At 41.4% G+C, this 16,947-nt stretch overlaps 1 protein-coding gene across 1 annotated transcript in view; it reads left to right on the top strand.

Annotated features, from left to right (window-relative positions):
* ATAD2B (ATPase family AAA domain containing 2B) overlaps positions 1-16,947 on the top strand; it is a 139,735-nt gene that overhangs the window by 29,803 nt on the left and 92,985 nt on the right. The window contains exon 11 of the mRNA XM_017893318.1: positions 1,389-1,477. Coding sequence (XP_017748807.1) covers positions 1,389-1,477 — 89 coding nt within the window. The remainder of the gene's footprint in view (positions 1-1,388; positions 1,478-16,947) is intronic.

Here is a 16,947-nt window from a genome sequence, read left to right as displayed (position 1 = left end):
AGCCTAAGTATCCATATGAAGGGGACAGGTTTAACTATGGCATATCCATACAGTGGGACATCATGTAGCTGTTGAAAAAGAATGAGGCAGGCTGGGCGCAGTATCTCAGGCCTGTAATCCCAGCACATTGGCAGGCCGAGGTGGAAGGGTCACTTGAGCCCAAGAGTTTGAGACCATCCTGGGCAACATAGCGAAAACCCATCTCTCCAAATATTTAAAAATTAGCTGGGCGTGTTGGTCCCTGCCTGTAGTCCTAGGTACTCTGGAGGCTGAAGCAAGAGGATTGCTTGCATTTGAGTTTGTAGTGAGCTGTGATCATGCCACTGCACTCAAGCCTGGGTGACAGAGTAAGACCCTGTCTGAAGGAAAGAAAGAAAAAAAAAAAGAATGAGACAGGTCTTTATATACTTATATGGAAATTACTTAACATACATTGTTATATAAAAAGAATATGTAGGCTGAGTGCGGTGGCTCACGCCTGTAATCTCAACACTTTGGGAGGCTGAAGTGGGTGGATTACCTGAGGTCAGGAGTTTGAGACCAGCCTGGCCAACATGATGAAACCCTATCTCTACTAAAAATACAAAAATTAGCCAGTTATGCTGGTGCATGCCTGTAATCCCAGCTACTCGGGAGGCTGAGGCAGGAGAATCATTTGAACCTGGGAGGCGGAGGTCACAGTGAGCCAAGATTGCACCACTGTACTCTAGCCTGGGCGACAGAGAAAGACTCTGTCTCAAAAAAAAAAAAAAAAAGAAAACACCCAAAAAACAAAATAAAACCTAAAATAAATAAATAAAAAGAATGTGTATAGTGTGCTATCATGTGTGTTTAAAAAATACACTTTGGTTTGTGTGTAAGTATGTTTTGTTTTGTTTTTTTTGAGACGGAGTCTTGCTCTGTCGCCTGGGCTGGAGTGCAGTGGCCGGATCTCAGCTCACTGCAAGCTCCTCCTCCCGGGTTTATGCCATTCTCCTGCCTCAGCCTCCGGAGTAGCTGGGACTACAGGCGCCCACCACGTCGCCCGGCTAGTTTTTTGTATTTTAGTAGAGACGGGGTTTCACCATGTTAGCCAGGATGGTCTCGATCTCCTGACCTCATGATCTGCCCGTCTCGGCCTCCCAAAGTACTGGGATTACAGGCTTGAGCCACTGCGCCCGGCCTTGTGTGTAAGTATGTATGGAAGAATAAACAAACTGAAAACAGTAGTTGTTTACTGGGGGAGACATGGTTGTTAGAGACTGGGTGGTAAGATTTCCTCTTTGCTATGTATTCCTTCATACTTGGTGCACGTTGTACCGTTTGCTTTTATTACCTATTAAGAAAATATAATAAATTTTAAAAATGAAAACAAATATAATAAATATCATTTGTTTTCTTTTTACTAGGCATATTTGATGAGACCTTCTATAATATTTTTTGATGAAATAGATGGATTAGCTCCAGTTCGCTCTAGCAGACAAGATCAGATCCACAGGTAATTTTTCCTTATCTGATTATCTTGAGTTCTTTTTTACCCATTGACTTGGTAGTTAGCCTTAGCCCTTAGCTAAGTGCTGTGAGGCTTACAAAGAAATTTAAAACATAATCTGTGTCTGTGAGGACTACTTCTTTCTCTTAGTACAGGGGTCAGCACACCACAGCCTGTGAGCCAAATTCAGGCCTCTGTGTGTTTTGGTAAATGAAGTTATATTGGAATACAACCATGTTCATTCCTTAAGCATTGTATGTGGTTTCTTTTGTGCTACAAGAGTAGAGTTTGAGCAACTGTGATAGAGAGACCGAATGCCTTGCAAAGTTTAAAACATTTACTATGTGGGCTTTTAATTTTTTTTTTTTTATTTATTTTAGAGACGAGGTCTTACTCTCTTGCCTAGGCTGGTTTTGAACTCCTGTCCTCAAACCATCCTCCTCAATCAGCCTCCTGAAGTGCTGAGATTACAGGCATGAGCCATTATGTCCAGCCTATCTGACCTTTTACAGAAAAAATTGTCTGATCCTAATTTAGCATAATTTTTGGGGTGTTTTTGGAGACAATCTCACCCTGTCACCCAGGCTGGAGTGCAGTGGCGCAGTCGCGGCTCACTGCAACCTCCACCTCCTGGGTTCAAGTGATTCTTGTTCCTCAGCCTTCCAAGCAGCTGGGATTACAGGCATGTGCTACCACGTCTGACTAATTTTTGTGTTTTTAGTAGAGGTGGGGGGTTTCGCCATATTGGCCAGGCTGGTCTTTAACTCCTAGCCTGAAGTGATCTGCCTGCCTCTGCCTCCCAAAGTGCTGGGATTATAATCCTGAGCCACTGTGCGTGGCAGTAGCATAATGCTTTGAAATTTCTCCATGTAGGCTGGGCATGGTGGCTCACAACTGTAATCCCAGCACTTTGGGAGGGCGAGGTGGGCAGATCACGAGGTCAGGAGATCAAGACCATCCTGGCTAACACAGTGAAACTCCGCCTGTACTAAAAATACAAAAAATTAGCCGGGCATGGTGGCAGGCGCCTGTAGCCCCAGCTACTCGGGAGGTTGAGGCAGGAGAATGGTATGAACCTGGGAGGCGGAGCTTGCAGTGAGCCGAGATTGCGCCACTGCACTCTAGCCTGGGTGACAGAGCGAGAATCCATCTCAAAAAAAAAAAAGAAAAAAAATACATTTCTCCTTGTCATGTATGCTTTTTTTTTTTTTTGAGTTGGAGTCTTGCTCTGTCACCCAGGCTAGACCTAGTGCAGTGGCTTGATCACTGCAACCTCTGCCTCCTGGGCTCAAGTGATTCTCCTGCCTCAGCCTACTGAGTAGCTGGGACTATAGGCACCCACCACCATTCCCGGCTAAGTTTTGTATTTTTAGTAGATATGGGTTTCACCATGTTGACCAGGCTGGTCTTGAACTCCGACCTCAAATGATCCGCCCGCCTCAGCCTCTCAAAGTACTGGGGTTATAGGTGTGAGCTACTGTGCCTGGCCTCCATGTCATGTATGCTAATATTTTATTCTTTTTCACTCCTCAGTAGTATTCCTTAATGTATATGTGTGTGTGTATACCTCTATTTTTCAATCTACCATCTGATGGGAGATTTGTTTTGCTTTTATTTTTAGCTATTATGATAATGCTACTACAGGTTGGGCATCCTAAATCCAAAATCTGAAATCTGAAATGTTCCAACATTTGAAACTTTTTGAATGCTCACATGACACTCGAAGGAAATGCTCATTGAAGCTTTTTCAGTTTTGGGATTTGGGAAGCTCCACTGGTAAATATAATGCAAATATCCCAAAATCTGAAAAAGATCCCAAATTGAAATAATTCTGGTCTGAAGTTTTTTTTTTTTTTTTTTTTTTTTTTTGAGACGGAGTCTCACTCTGTCACCTAGGCTGGAGTGCAGTGGCGCAATCTCGGCTCACTGCAACCTCTGCCTCCCGAGTTCAAGCAATTCTGCTGTCTCAGCCTCCTAAGTAGCTGGGATTGCAGGCACACGCCACCATGCCTGGCTAATTTTTTGTATTTTTAGTAGAGACTGGGTTTCACCATATTGGCCAGGCTGGTCGCGAACTCCTGACGTTGTGATCCACCCACCTCAGGCTCCCGAAGTGCTGGGATTACAGGCATGAGCCACTGTGCCCCAAGCATTTGTAAGAGACTGGGTCTCGTTCTTTTACCTAGGCTGGAGTGCAATGGTGTGATCATACCTCTCTGTAACCTCAAATTTCTAGGCCCAAGTGATCCTACTGCCTCAGCCTCCTAAGTAGCTAGAACTATAGGTACGCACTACCCCACCTGGCTAATTTTTGTATTTTTTGTAGAGACGGAGTCTCGCTATGTTGCCCTGGTTGATTTCTGACACCTAGTCTCAAGCGAGCCCTCCATCTTGGCCTCTCAAAGCATCTCTACAAGTTTTTGTGTGGACATGTTTTCTTTTCTGTTGGGTAAATCCCTAAGAGAGGAATTTCTGGAGCCTATGGTAAATGTGTGTTTAAGTTTGTAAGGTAACACTGTATTGTTTTCCAAAGTGGGTTTACCATTTTTATTTTCCTAAAATGTATGATAATTTGAGTTGTTCCTCATCCTTGCCAACAATTGGTGTTGTTAACTGTCTTTAACTTTAGCCATCCTAGTGGGTGTACAGTAATGGATTTAATTTGCATTAATAGTAATACAAATAATATTAAGCTTTAATATTCATCCAGTAATATTGAGCATCTTTGTGTTTATTGCCTGTTTGTATATTTTCATTTGTGAAATGTCTGTTAAAATCTTTTGCCCCATTTTTTAAGACCAGAAATTAGATTGTGTGTCTTGTTGTCCTTGTATTTTTTTTTTTTTTGAGACAGAGTCTTGCTCTTTTGCCCTGTTGGAGTACAGTGGTGTAATCTCGGCTCACTGCAACCTCCGCACCCCAGGTTGAAATGATTCTCCTGGCTCAGCCTCCCGAGTAGCTGGGATTACAGGCGTGCGCCACCATGCCTGGCTAATTTTGTGTTTTTAGTAGAGACAGGGTTTTGCCACATTGACCAGACTGGTGTTGAACTCCTGACCTCAAGTGATCCACCTGCCTTGGCCTCCCAAAGTGCCGGCATTACAGGCATGAGACACCATCCCTGGCCCAGTCTTTGTTTTGAAATTTTTTCCGGTGTCGTGCTTTGTATCTTTATTTGCTTAGTTAGGACTTTTGAAGAGTCAAGGATTTTAATTTTGATAAAGCCACCATATAGATTTAAAAAATATATCTGTGCCTTTTGTGTTCTGCTTGAGAAAATTGCCTAAATAAGTGTGGCAATAATTTTATTGGATATTGTCTTTGAAAATGTTAATAGTGTTAGCTTGTTTTTTTTTTTTTTGAGATTAAGTCTTGCTCTTGTCCCCCAGGCGGGAGTGCGATGGCGTGATCTTGGCTCATTGCAACCTCCACCTCCCAGGTTCAAGCCATTCTCCTGTCTCAGCCCCCCGAGTAGCTGGGATTACAGGTGCTTGCCACCACACCTGGCTAATTTTTGTATTTTTAGTAGGGATAGGGTTTCACCATGTTGGCCAGGCTGGTCTAGAACTCCTGACGTCAAGTGATCCACCCACCTCGGCCTCCCAAAGTGCTGGGCTTACAGGCGTGAGCCACCACACCCAGCCAGTGTTAGCTCTTAATATTTAAGTTAATGATTCATTTTAAGTTAATGTTTGTGTATCAGTGATAGGTGAGTGAGTCAATTTTTGTAGATAGTTTAAGGTATGGACTGAAGTTTATTTTTTTATACAGATATTCTTTTTTTTTTCTTTTTTGAGACAGAGTCTCGCTCTGTCCAGGCTGGAGTGTAGTGGTGCGATCTCAGCTCAAAGGAAATGCTCTCACTGCATGCTCCGCCTTCCGGGTTCACAACATTCTCCTGCCTCAGCCTCTGGAGTAGCTGGGACTACAGGTGCCTGCCACCATGCCCAGCTAATTTTTGTATTTTTAGTAGAGACAGGGTTTCACCATGTTGGTTAGGCTTGTCTTGAACTCCTGACCTCAGGTGAGCCACCTGCCTTGGCCTCCCAAAGTGCTGGGATTACAAGTGTGAGCCACTGTGCCTGGCCTGAATCACAACTAACTTTGTATTCTTAGAATAAACCCCACTTGCTCATAACATATTGTCTTTCTAAAAAATTATTGGATTCAACTTGCTATTATAAAAAGTGTTTTATTATCCACATTAATGAGATTTTGATCTGTAATTACTCTTAAAATATCTGTGTCTGGTTTTGGAATCAGGTAATTTTGATGTGTATTAGACGAGATATACACTGGGTGTGATGGTGCATGCCTGTAATCCCATCACTCTGAGAGGCTGAGGCAGCAGGATCTCTTGAGTCTAGGAGTGCAAGAGCAGCCTGGGCAACACAGTGAGACCCTGTCTCTTAAAAAAAATTAGATGAGATGGCATTCTCTCTTTGTATATTTTCTAAAAGTGTTTGTGTAAGTCTGATGTTATTCATTTCTTAAGTATTTGAGAGAATTCACCAGTGAAAATACCTGGGCATGGAGTTTTCTTTATGGAAAGGTTTTTGATTACAAGTTAAATTTCTTCAGTTGATCCAGGGCTGTTCAAGTTTTCTATTTTCGCTTAGGTCAGTTTTGGTAGTTTGGTAGTTTATCTTTAAAGGAATTTGTTCATTTCACCTAAGTCATGAAATTTACATACATTTTTTCCTACTATTCTGTTATTTCCTTAATGCCTAAATAGTCTGTGGTAATATTCTTTTCATTCCTGATGGTGATAACCTGTGTGTTCTCTCTCTCTTTTTTTTTTTTTTTTTAGACAGAGTCTCGCTCTGTCACCCAGGCTGGAGTGCAGTGGCACAATCTCAGCTCACTGCAAGCTCCGCCTCCCATGCGCCACCATGCCCAGCTAATTTTTTTGTATTTTTAGTAGAGACGGGATTTCACCATGTTAGCCAGGATGGTCTCGAGCTCCTGACCTCATGATCCGCCCGCCTCGGCCTCCCAAAGTGCTGGGATTACAGACTTGAGCCACCGCACCCGGCCCTCCTTTTTTTTTTTCTTGATTATTCTGGCTAGAGGATTATCAATTTTATTGGTCCTTTCCCTCCCAAAGAGACAGCTTCTGTTTTCATAGATTTTCCACTATTATTTTGTTTCCAATTTTATACTACCTTTTCCTTATTTTTTTAAAAAAATTAGTCGACTGAGGAAGATTTATAGGCAGAGTATAAAAGATTTTTAGGGCAGTGAAAATAGTCTGTGTTATATTGTAAGAGTGAATCCATGTCATTATATCTTTGTCCAGACTCATAGAATGTATATCATCAAGCATGAACCTTAATGTAAACTGTGGACTTTGTAGATTGTGATGTGTCATTGTAGGTTCATCAGTTGAAATAAGTGCACCACTTTGCTGAGGCATGTATATACGTATCAAGGGGCAGGCGGGGGACATATGAAAAGTCTCTGTATTTCCTTCTCAATTTGGCTGTTAACCTAAACTGCTCTAACAAACGGTCTTAAAAATAGACTATTCATTACTGGGCACAGTGGCTCACACCTGTAGTCCCAGCACTTTGGGAGGCCAAGGACAGTGGATCTCTTGAGCTCAGCAGTTTGAGACCAGCCTGAACAACGTGGCGAAACCCTGTCTCTGCTAAAAGTACAAAAATTAGTTAGGTGTGGCGTGCCTCTGGTCCCAGCTACTTGGGAGGCTGAGGTGAGAGGATTACTTGAGCCTGGGGAGGTCAAGGCTGCAGTGAGCCATGATCGTGCCACTGCACTACAGCCTAGGTGACAGAGTGAGACCCTGTCTCGGAAAATAAAAAATCTCTATAAACTGGGTAGCTTAGAAATAGCAGAACATTATTTGTCATATTTCTGGAGGCTGGGATGTCCAAGATCAGGGTGCCAGCAGATTTAGTGTCTGGTGAGGACCTGCTTTCTGGTTCTGATGACTTCTCTTGTGTCCTTAAATGGTAGAAAAGACCAGCTAGCTTTTTCAGGTCTCTTTTATGAAGACAGGAATCCTTTTTATGAGAGTTTTGCCCTTATTACCTAATTACCTCCGAAAGGTTCCACCTCTTAACACTCTTAACACCTTAGCTCTTAACTCTTAATACCTCTTAACAACATTACTTTGGTGATTAGGTTTCAATGTATGAATTTTAGGGGAATAGAAACATTCCACTCATAGCAGGCAGTTTTAGGGTTTCAACAAATGTGTAATGACATGTATCGGCTCTTACAGTATCATGCAAAATATTTTCACTTCCCCCAAATCCTTTGTGCTCTATTCATTCATCCCTCCTTCTCTTGTGCCCTGCAGAGCCGTCCCTCTCTCGCCAGCAACCACTGATCTTTTTACTATCTCCATAATTTTGCCTTTTCCACAATGTCATATAGTTGGAATCAAACAGTATGTAGTTTTTTCAGATTGGCTTCTTTTATGTAGCAATACCTATTTCAGGTCTTCCAAGTCTTTTCTGTTTATTTTTAATTTAACTCCCTTTTTCAGATTAAGATGGAAGCTTAGGAATTGATTGAAACTTTTCTTTTTTTCTAATATAGGCATTGAAACCTGTAAAATTTCCCTCTAAGCAGTGCTTTAGCTATATCCCACAGTTTTTGACATGTGTTCACTGTCATTCAGTTCAAAATAATTTCCAATTCCTCTTGTCATTTTTTCTTTGACGCAATCATTGTGTATTTAATTTAGATGTGTATTTAATATACAAATAGCTGTGGTTATTTTTCCTGATTATTTTATTGTTATTTACTTCTAATTTATTTTTATTGTGATCTAGAGATCATAACTCTTAAAGTCTTTTCTTTTTTTTTTGAGACGGAGTCTCCCTCTGTCGCCCAGGCCCTCTGTCGCCCAGGCTGGAGTGCAGTGGCGTGATCTAAGCTCACTGTAAGCTCCACCTCCCAGGTTCATGCCATTCTCCTGCCTCAGCCTCCCAAGTAGCTGGGACTACAGGTGCATGCCACCATGCCTGGCTAATTTTTTTTGTATTAAAATTATTTGTAAATTTATTGCATTCTCCTTTATGTCCCAGTGTGTCCTGTGAATTTGTATTCTGCTATTTATGGTATAGCGTTCTATAATTATAAAATAAGACAAGGTGTTAATAGTGTTATGCAGACTCTTTTGTGGGTTTTTTTCCTTGTTTGTTTTTTGTTTTTTTTTGTTTTTTTGAGACAGAGTCTCACTCTTGTCGCTCAGGCTCGAGTGCAGTGGCTCTGTCTGGCTCACTGCAACCTCCACCTCCCAGGTTCAAGTGATTCCCCTGCCTCAGCCCCCTGAGTAGCTGGGATTACAGGCACGTACCACCATGCCCAGCTAATTTTTGTATGTTTGTAGAGATGGGGTTTCACCATGTTGGCCAGGCTGGTCTTGAACTCCTGACTTCAAGTGATCTGCCTGCCTCGACCTCCCAAAGTGCTGGGATTACAGGCATGAGCCACTGCGACTGGCCTCTTCTGTGTTCTTACAGATGTTTTGGTCTAATTCTATTGATTGCAGAGACAAGTATGTTAAAATGTCCAGCTATGATGAATTGTTTCTTTGTCCCTTTAATTCTGTCAGTTTTTGTCTCACATATTTTGAAATTTTATATTAGTTTCATACACATTTATTGCATCTTTATGTTGATGTTGCTTTCCTATATTATGAAATGTCCATGTTTATCTCATAATGCACTTAATTTTGAAATCTTTTTATCAGATAATAATTCACCTATTCTAGTCTTCATGCTGTTTGTGTGGTATATTTTTTGCCATTAACTTGCTTTCAACCTGTCTTCTTTATAGACTGTATAAAGTTGGGTCTTATTTTCTTAATTGCACTGTCTCTTAATTTTAATTTGTTTAGTCAGTGTTTAATGTAATTATTGATATATTTGAATTGGGGATCATTTCATTTCCATTTTCTATTTGTGTCTGCTCTTTTTCTGTTTCTTTTTTGCCTTTTAAAAAACACTTTGAAACTTTGAAAGTTTTTTTTTAGGGTCTCAATTTTGCTATTGATTTTAAAAGAGCTTTATTGAGGTATAATTGACATGAAATATATACGATATATATGTACACAATACTGACATTGATAAAGAGTAAAACTTAGAAGGCTTTAACATACATATGTACTTGTGAAGCCATAACTACAATCAAGACAATGAAAATACCATTTCCTTCAAAATGGACACTTATACATTTATTGTGATTGTTGATATGGTTAGGTTTAAATTTATCATCTAGATGATTTTCTATTAGGCTGTCTGTTTCTTATTTCCCTTTTCCTATTGTTCCACCTTCTTTTGGATTAGTTGAATATTTTTTATGATTCCAGTTTGTTTCCATTGCTGGCTTATTAGCCATTACTGTTAATTATTTTCATAGTAACTTTAGAGTTTATGGCATATGTCTTTAACTCGTAACCGTCTACCTTCAATTGATGATAGACCATTTCATATACAATATGGGAACCTTGAAATAGTATACTTGCATTTTTCTTCTCCTGAGGTTTGTGCTATTGTCATACATTTTTTATTTTTTGAGACAGAGTCTTGCTGTGGCACTCAGGCTAGAGTGCATTGGCGCAGTCTCGGCTCACTGCAACCTCCACCTCCTGGGTTCAAGCGATTCTCCTGCCTGAGCCTCCTGTGTAGCTGGAATTACAGGTGTACGCCGCCATGCCCGGCTAACTTTTGTATTTTTAGTAGAGACAGGGTCTTGAGCTCCTGCCCTCAAGTGATCTGCCTGCCTTGGCCTACCAAAGTACTGGGATTATAGGCGTGAGCCATTGTGCCCGTCTTCATACATTTTATTTTTAAAACTTTAAAACCTTTTGAAGAAATGTAGGCCGGGTGCGGTGGCTCACACCTGTAATCCCAGCACTTTGGGAGGCTGAGGTGGGTGGATCATGAGGTCAGGAGATTGAGACCATCCTGGCTAACATGGTGAAACCCCGTCTCTACTAAAAAAAAATACAAAAACTTAGCCGGGCGTGGTGGTGGGTGCTTGTAGTCCCAGCTACTCAGAAGGCTGAGGCAGGAGAATGGCTTGAACCTGGGAGGTGGAGCTTGCAGTGAGCTGAGATCGTGCCACTGCATTCCAGCCTGGGTGATGAGCGAGACTCCGTCTCAAAAAAAAAAAGAAAACTTTTGAAGAAATGTAAATGAAAATATCTTAAATATTTATTATACTTACCATTTCTGGTGCTCTGTATTCTTTTGTAGATGTTCATATTTCCATTTGGTATCAGTTTCTTTATGCATACGTTTCTTACAGTGTGGGCCTGCAAGTGACAAGTTCTTTTGGCTTTTCCGTATCTGAAAACACGTTTTTTTTTGGGATGAAGTCTCACTGTGTTGCCCAGGTCAGAGGGCAGTAGTGCGATCTCGGCTCACTGCAACCTCTGCCTCCCGGGTTCAAGCGATTCTCCTGCCTCAGCCTCCTGAGTAGCTGGGACTACAGGTGCGTGCCACCATGCCTGGCTAATTTTTGTATTTTTTTTAGTAGAGGTGGGGTTTCACCATATTGGCCAGATTGGTCTCGAACTCCTGACCTCGTGATCCACCCGCCTCGGCCTCCCAAAGTGCTGGGGTTACAGGCATGAACCACCGCATCTGGCCGAAAACACATTAAAAGACAAAAAACAAACAGTTTTGTTTTTGAGACAGGGTCTCATTCCCTTCACCAAGGCTGTAGTGCAGTGGCGTAATCATGGCTCACTGCAGCCTCGACTGATTCCCCCACCTTAGCCTCCCAAATAGCTGGGGCCACAGGTGTGTGTGCCACTGTACCCACCTAATTTCTTCTTTTTTTTTTTTTTTTTTTTTGAGGACGGAGTCTCGCTCTGTACCAGGCTGGAGTGCAGATGGCCAATCTCAGCACTCACTGCAAGCTCCGCCTCCCGGGTTCACGCCATTCTCCTGCCTCAGCCTCCCGAGTAGCTGGGACTACAGGCGCCGCCACCACACCCGCTAGCTTTTTGTATTTTTAGTAGAGATGGGGTTTCAACCGTGTTAGCCAGAGGATGGTCTCGGATCTCCTGACCTCGTGATCTGTCCGGTCTCGGCTCCCAAAGTGCTGGGATTACAGGCTTGAGCCACCGCGTCCCGGCCCTTTTTTTTTTTTTTGAAGTGGGAGTCTTGGCTCTGTTGCCCAAGGCTGGAGTGCTAGTGGCACAATCTCTGCTCACGGCCAACTCTGCCTCCCAGGTTCAAGTGATTCTCCTGCCTTCAGCCTCCCAAGTAGGCTGGGACTACAGGCAGCACCACTACACCGGCTTAATTTTTTTATTTTTTGGTAGAGACAGGGGTTTCATCATATTGGTCAGGCTTAGTCTCGGAACTCTGGACCTTGTGATCACCTGCCTCGGCCTCCCAAAGTTCTGGGATACAGGGTGAACCCACTGTTGCCCAGCCACTTTTTGAATTTTTTAGTGATAAGGTTTCACCAGGTTTGCCCAGGGCTAGTGTCAAACTCCTGGGCTAAAGTGATCTGCCCGCCTAACCCCCCCTGCGTCCGGCCCAAAAAACAGCTTTATGAGGTATATTTATATGGTTATAAAATTTGGCTCATTTGAAGTTGTATAATTATAGTAATTTTTAGAGTACCCAACAAAGGTGGTAGCTTACTATTGATATAAATCAATTTTAGAACATCTTTCTACCCTAATAAGATCCAGCATGAGGTTGGGGGTGTGGTGATCATGCTGTAATTCCAGCACTTTGAGAGGCTGAGGCAGGCAGATTGCTTGAGCCCAAGAATTTGCGACCAGCCTGGACAACATTGTGAAATCCAGTCTCTACAAAAACTACAAAAATTAGCTGGGTGTGGTGGTGCACGCCTGTGGTCTCAGCTACTGGGGGAGGCTGAGATGGAGGATTGCTTGAGCCCAGTAGGTCAAGGCTGCCAGTGTGCTTTGATTTTGCGCTGCACTCTAGCCTGGGTGGAGAAAGTGAGATCCTGTCTCAAAAAAAAAAAAAAAAAAAAAATCCAGCATGCCCGTTTACAGTAAATTCCTTTTCCTGCCCACAGCCAGCCACTAATCTAATCTCTGTGTAGACTGGCCTTTTCTAGACATTTTGTATTATTAAAATCATTATACTATGGTTTCCTGTGTCTGGCTTTTCTTGCTAAGTATAATGGTTTTGAGGAACATCCATGATACAGTATGGGTCAGTATTTTGTTCTTTCTTTTTTTTTTTTGAGACGGAGTCTCACTCTGTTGCCCAGGCTGGAGTGTAGTGGCGTGATCTCGGCTCACTGCAAGCTCCGCCTCCCGGGTTCACGACATTCTCCTGCCTCAGTCTCCCGAGTAGCGGGGACTACAGGCGCCTGCCACCAGGCCTGGCTAATGTTTTGTATTTTTAGTAGAGACAGAGTTTCACCGTGTTAGCCAGGATGGTCTCAATCTCCCGACCTCATGATCCACCCACCTCGGCCTCCCAAAGTGCTGGGATTACAGGCGTGAGCCACCGCGCCTGGCCTTGTTCTTTTTTTATTGATGAACAGTATTCTTATTGTATGACTATACAACACACTGGATGGACATTTAGGTTGTTTCCAGTTTGGACTATTATGAATATTACTGTGAACGTTCAATGGAAGTGTTTGTGTAGAACATATATTTTTTATCGCTCTTGGGTGGAGATAAGGAGTGAAACTGCTAGGCAGTATGGTAGTTTTATGTTTAACTTTTTGAGAACTTAGGCTTTGTTTTTGAAGAGTATTTTCTCTGGGTATAGAATTTGAAGTTGACACTTTTTTCTTTTTCTTTCCATACTTTGAAGATGGTCTTCCTTCTTTTCATTTGTGTTGCCTTGGTAATGAATTCTGCTTTTATTTCTATTTGTGTTTCTTTGTATGTATCTTTTTTCTGGTTACATTTAATTTTTTTTTTCCTTCTTCACTGGTTTTGTGCAATTTAATGATATATCTTGGTGGAGTTTTCTCCCTTTTTCCCATTCTTGGATTGAACTTCTTGGGTGTGTTTTTCATCAAACTTGTAAAGTTTTTGGCTGCTATTTCTTCATTATTTTTTCTGTCCTCCCCACCTCCTGTCTCCTCTTTGCTTTTGGGCCTCTAACTACACATATGTTAAGTTTCTTGATGTTGTCCCATAGTTTGCTGAAACTTTGTTAATTTGGCTTTAAATTATCTTTTCTGTGTTTCATTTTGGTTGGTTTCTGTTGCTGTGACTTTTAGTTCACTAATCTTTTCTTCTGAAATGTCTAATCTGCTATTAATCCCATTCATTATGTTTTTGCCTCATGTTTCTGTTTTCATCTATATATATAGAACTTTTCAATATCTGGAATATAGTTATAATGCCTACTTTAATGTCTTTGTCTGCCAATTCTAATTTTGTAGTTCTAGGTTAGTTTTATTGATTTTTCTCATTATGGATTGTGTTTTCCTGTTTCATTGCATACTTTGCAATATTTATTGGATGCCAGATGTAAATTTTACCTTGTTGAGTGCTAGCTATGTTTCTGTAAGTAGATATTCTTAAACTGGTTTTGTTGTGTTTTGTTTTGTTTTTTTCCTTTTGAGACGCAGTTAATCTACTTGAAAACAGTTTGATTCTTTGGAATCTTGCTTTTAAGATTTGTCGGCTGGGCTCAGTGGCTCACACCAGTAATCCCAGCACTTTGAAAGGCCGAGGCAATTGTATCACCTGAGGTCGGGAGTTTGAGACCAGCCTGGCCAACCTGGTGAAATGCTGTCTCTACTAAAAATACAAAAGATTAGCTGGGCATGGTGGCAGGTGCCTATAATCCCCGCTACTTGGTAGGCTGAAGCAGGAAAATCACTTGAACCCAGGAAGTGGAGGTTGCGGTGAGCTGAGATGGCACCACTGCACTCCAGCCTGGTTGACAGAGTGAGACTCTGTCTCAAAAAAACAAAAACAAAAACAAGATTTGTGATAAGGATCTTGAGTAGCCCTCAGTGTAGGACTAATTGTTCCCTGCTACTGATGCAGTATCCTTTTGTGTATTCACGGGCAATGACCTGTGAGTCATGAGGTTTACCAGTTTGGTGGGTGGGAACTGGCACTATTCCTGGTTCTCTGTGAGTGTAGAGTACTCTTACTTTTAGTTCTTCTGAGTGTTTTTTCCCCCAAGCCTTGGGTAGTTTCATCACATGTATATACTGATTTGTATTTGATTGAAGAGCTGAGGAGTTTTCTGCACATTTCCTGAGTTTTCTTTCTGTGGAGCAGTCTCCTCTGTGGTACTCTTTCTGTAGACTCTAGTCATCTTATTCTCCCTGGAATCTCAACTCCGACTCTTCCACTTAGTGAGTTAGCTGGCCTCTGCCAGGATTCCATCTGCCTGCATCATAGCGTATAATTGTATAATTGGAGAGCCATTAATTAGATTGTTGTTTCCACATTTTGTAATATTTGGGTTTTCTCTTGCTGCTTTCAATATCTTGCTCTATATCTTTTACTTTCAACAGTTTAGCCATGACATGCCTCTGTGTGGCTTTCTTTCTGATGATGCTTGTCATTTGGTATCTACAAAATTGTTATTTTTCAGTCTTTTCTGTTTTCACCTTGGATAATTTTTATTTTCTGTCTTTAGTCAATCTTCACTTATTTTGCTTTGTCATGTCCATTTTGTGATGTTCATCCAACACATTTTTTTATTTCAGAAATTGTATTTTCAGTTCTAGGACTTACATTTGATTGTTTTCATTGTTTCTGTTTTTCCAATGTGATTTTCATGCATTTAAGCATGTTTTATTTTATTTCATTGAGCTTAGTTACAATAGTTGCTTTAAAGTTATCTTGTGTTAGCTTCAACATCTGGTTTATCTCACTGTTAGAACCACTTGGTTTTCTTTTCTCTGAGAACATGTTCTTTTATTGGTTCTTAATTTGTTGGGCAGTTTTGGATTGTGTCCTGGATATTATTATTGTTAGTTTTTGGAGACTCTAGATTCTGTTATTTTTATTTTATGAGCCACATTTTCTTAGGAGACAATTTTCTGAGTTAGGCTTGGAATGCATTCAGTTTCTTGACTGGGAGCTTTGATCTCCTTTGAGACCTTTTGTCTTTAGCTAGATCTTTGAGTCTGCTCCCTGCTTGGTTGTTCAGGACCAGCTAGAAATCTGGGTAGACTGAGTTTGGGGTTTCCTTACTAGCTCTTGCCCTTGTGTGATCACCCTTATTCTTTAATATTAATAACTTCCTACCTTCTCTTTTCTAGACTCTCATGCTGAAAAGTTAATAAGGCACCCCCCTGAACCCGTACTGCATATTCTCTCTCCCCCCACTGCAGTTAGTCCCCAGACTAAAAGCTAGAGAGAAGGCAACGTACTTTTTCTTCTCCAAGTGACCAAGAACTCCCACTGTGTTTCCATTCTCTGAGTGACCATGAACTCCCATCAGAACCCATCTGTCTCTGTTTACTCACCAGAAACGTCAGGTGTATGTTCATGTATTATAATACATAGGCTTCGTAGTTGTTTTCTGAGGGGTGCTCTGATTGGGTCTTTATTATAACCTGCAGGTAGAACTCTTGGGTATCCAGTATGCAGGTTTGAATTTCTAGAGTAATCATTGGTAAAATAGAAACATAATGTGTAATTCCAAAACTATTAGTGGGGGAAAATAGAATAATTTTTAAAAGTCAATCCAAAAACAATCAAGAAGAGAAGTGAGGGAAATCATATAACCAATGGGGGGAAATAGCACAAAATGTGATTATAGATTTAAACCCAAATATGTCAATAATGACCTGAAATATAAGGGGAGTAAATGTTCTTGTTACAAGACAAAGATTGTCAGATTGGCCAAAAACAAAATAATAATGATGTTTTGTTTATAATCAAGACATCTACATGTAAGGATACAAAAAGGTTCCAAGTAAAATAGTGGAAAAAAATAGCACAAAAACAAATATTCATAGCAGCATTATTCACACTAGCCAAAAGTAGAAATAACCCAAATATCCATCAACTGATGAATAGGTAAATGAAAAATGTGATATATCCATACAATGAAATATTATTCAGCCTTAAAAAGGAATGCACTTCTGGATTGGTGTGGTGGCTCACACTTGTAATTCCAGCAGTTTGGGAAGCCAAGGTGGGAGAATTGCTTGAGCCTAGAAGTTTGAGATCAGCCTGGGCAGCATAACGAGGTAGTGTCTCTACAAATACTAAAAAAAATTAGCTGGGTGTTGTGACCTTTATCTCTCTCTTTTTTTTTTGAGATGGAGTCTTGCTCTGTCGCCCAGGCTGGAGTGCAGTGGCCGGATCTCAGCTCACTGCAAGCTCCATCTCCCGGATTTACACCATTCTCCTGCCTCAGCCTCCCGAGTAGCTGGGACTACAGGCGCCCGCCATCTCACCCAGCTAGTTGTTTTTTTTTTTTTTGGTATTTTTTAGTAGAGACGGGGTTTCACCGTGTTAGCCAGGATGGTCTCGATCTCCTGACCTCGTGATCCGCCCGTCTCGGCCTCCC

This window comes from Rhinopithecus bieti, unplaced genomic scaffold (genome assembly GCF_001698545.2).
Source record: "Rhinopithecus bieti isolate Rb0 unplaced genomic scaffold, ASM169854v2 scaffold_23816, whole genome shotgun sequence".
Classification (NCBI taxonomy): domain Eukaryota; kingdom Metazoa; phylum Chordata; class Mammalia; order Primates; family Cercopithecidae; genus Rhinopithecus; species Rhinopithecus bieti.
This window is presented reverse-complemented; position numbering and strand designations above follow the sequence as displayed.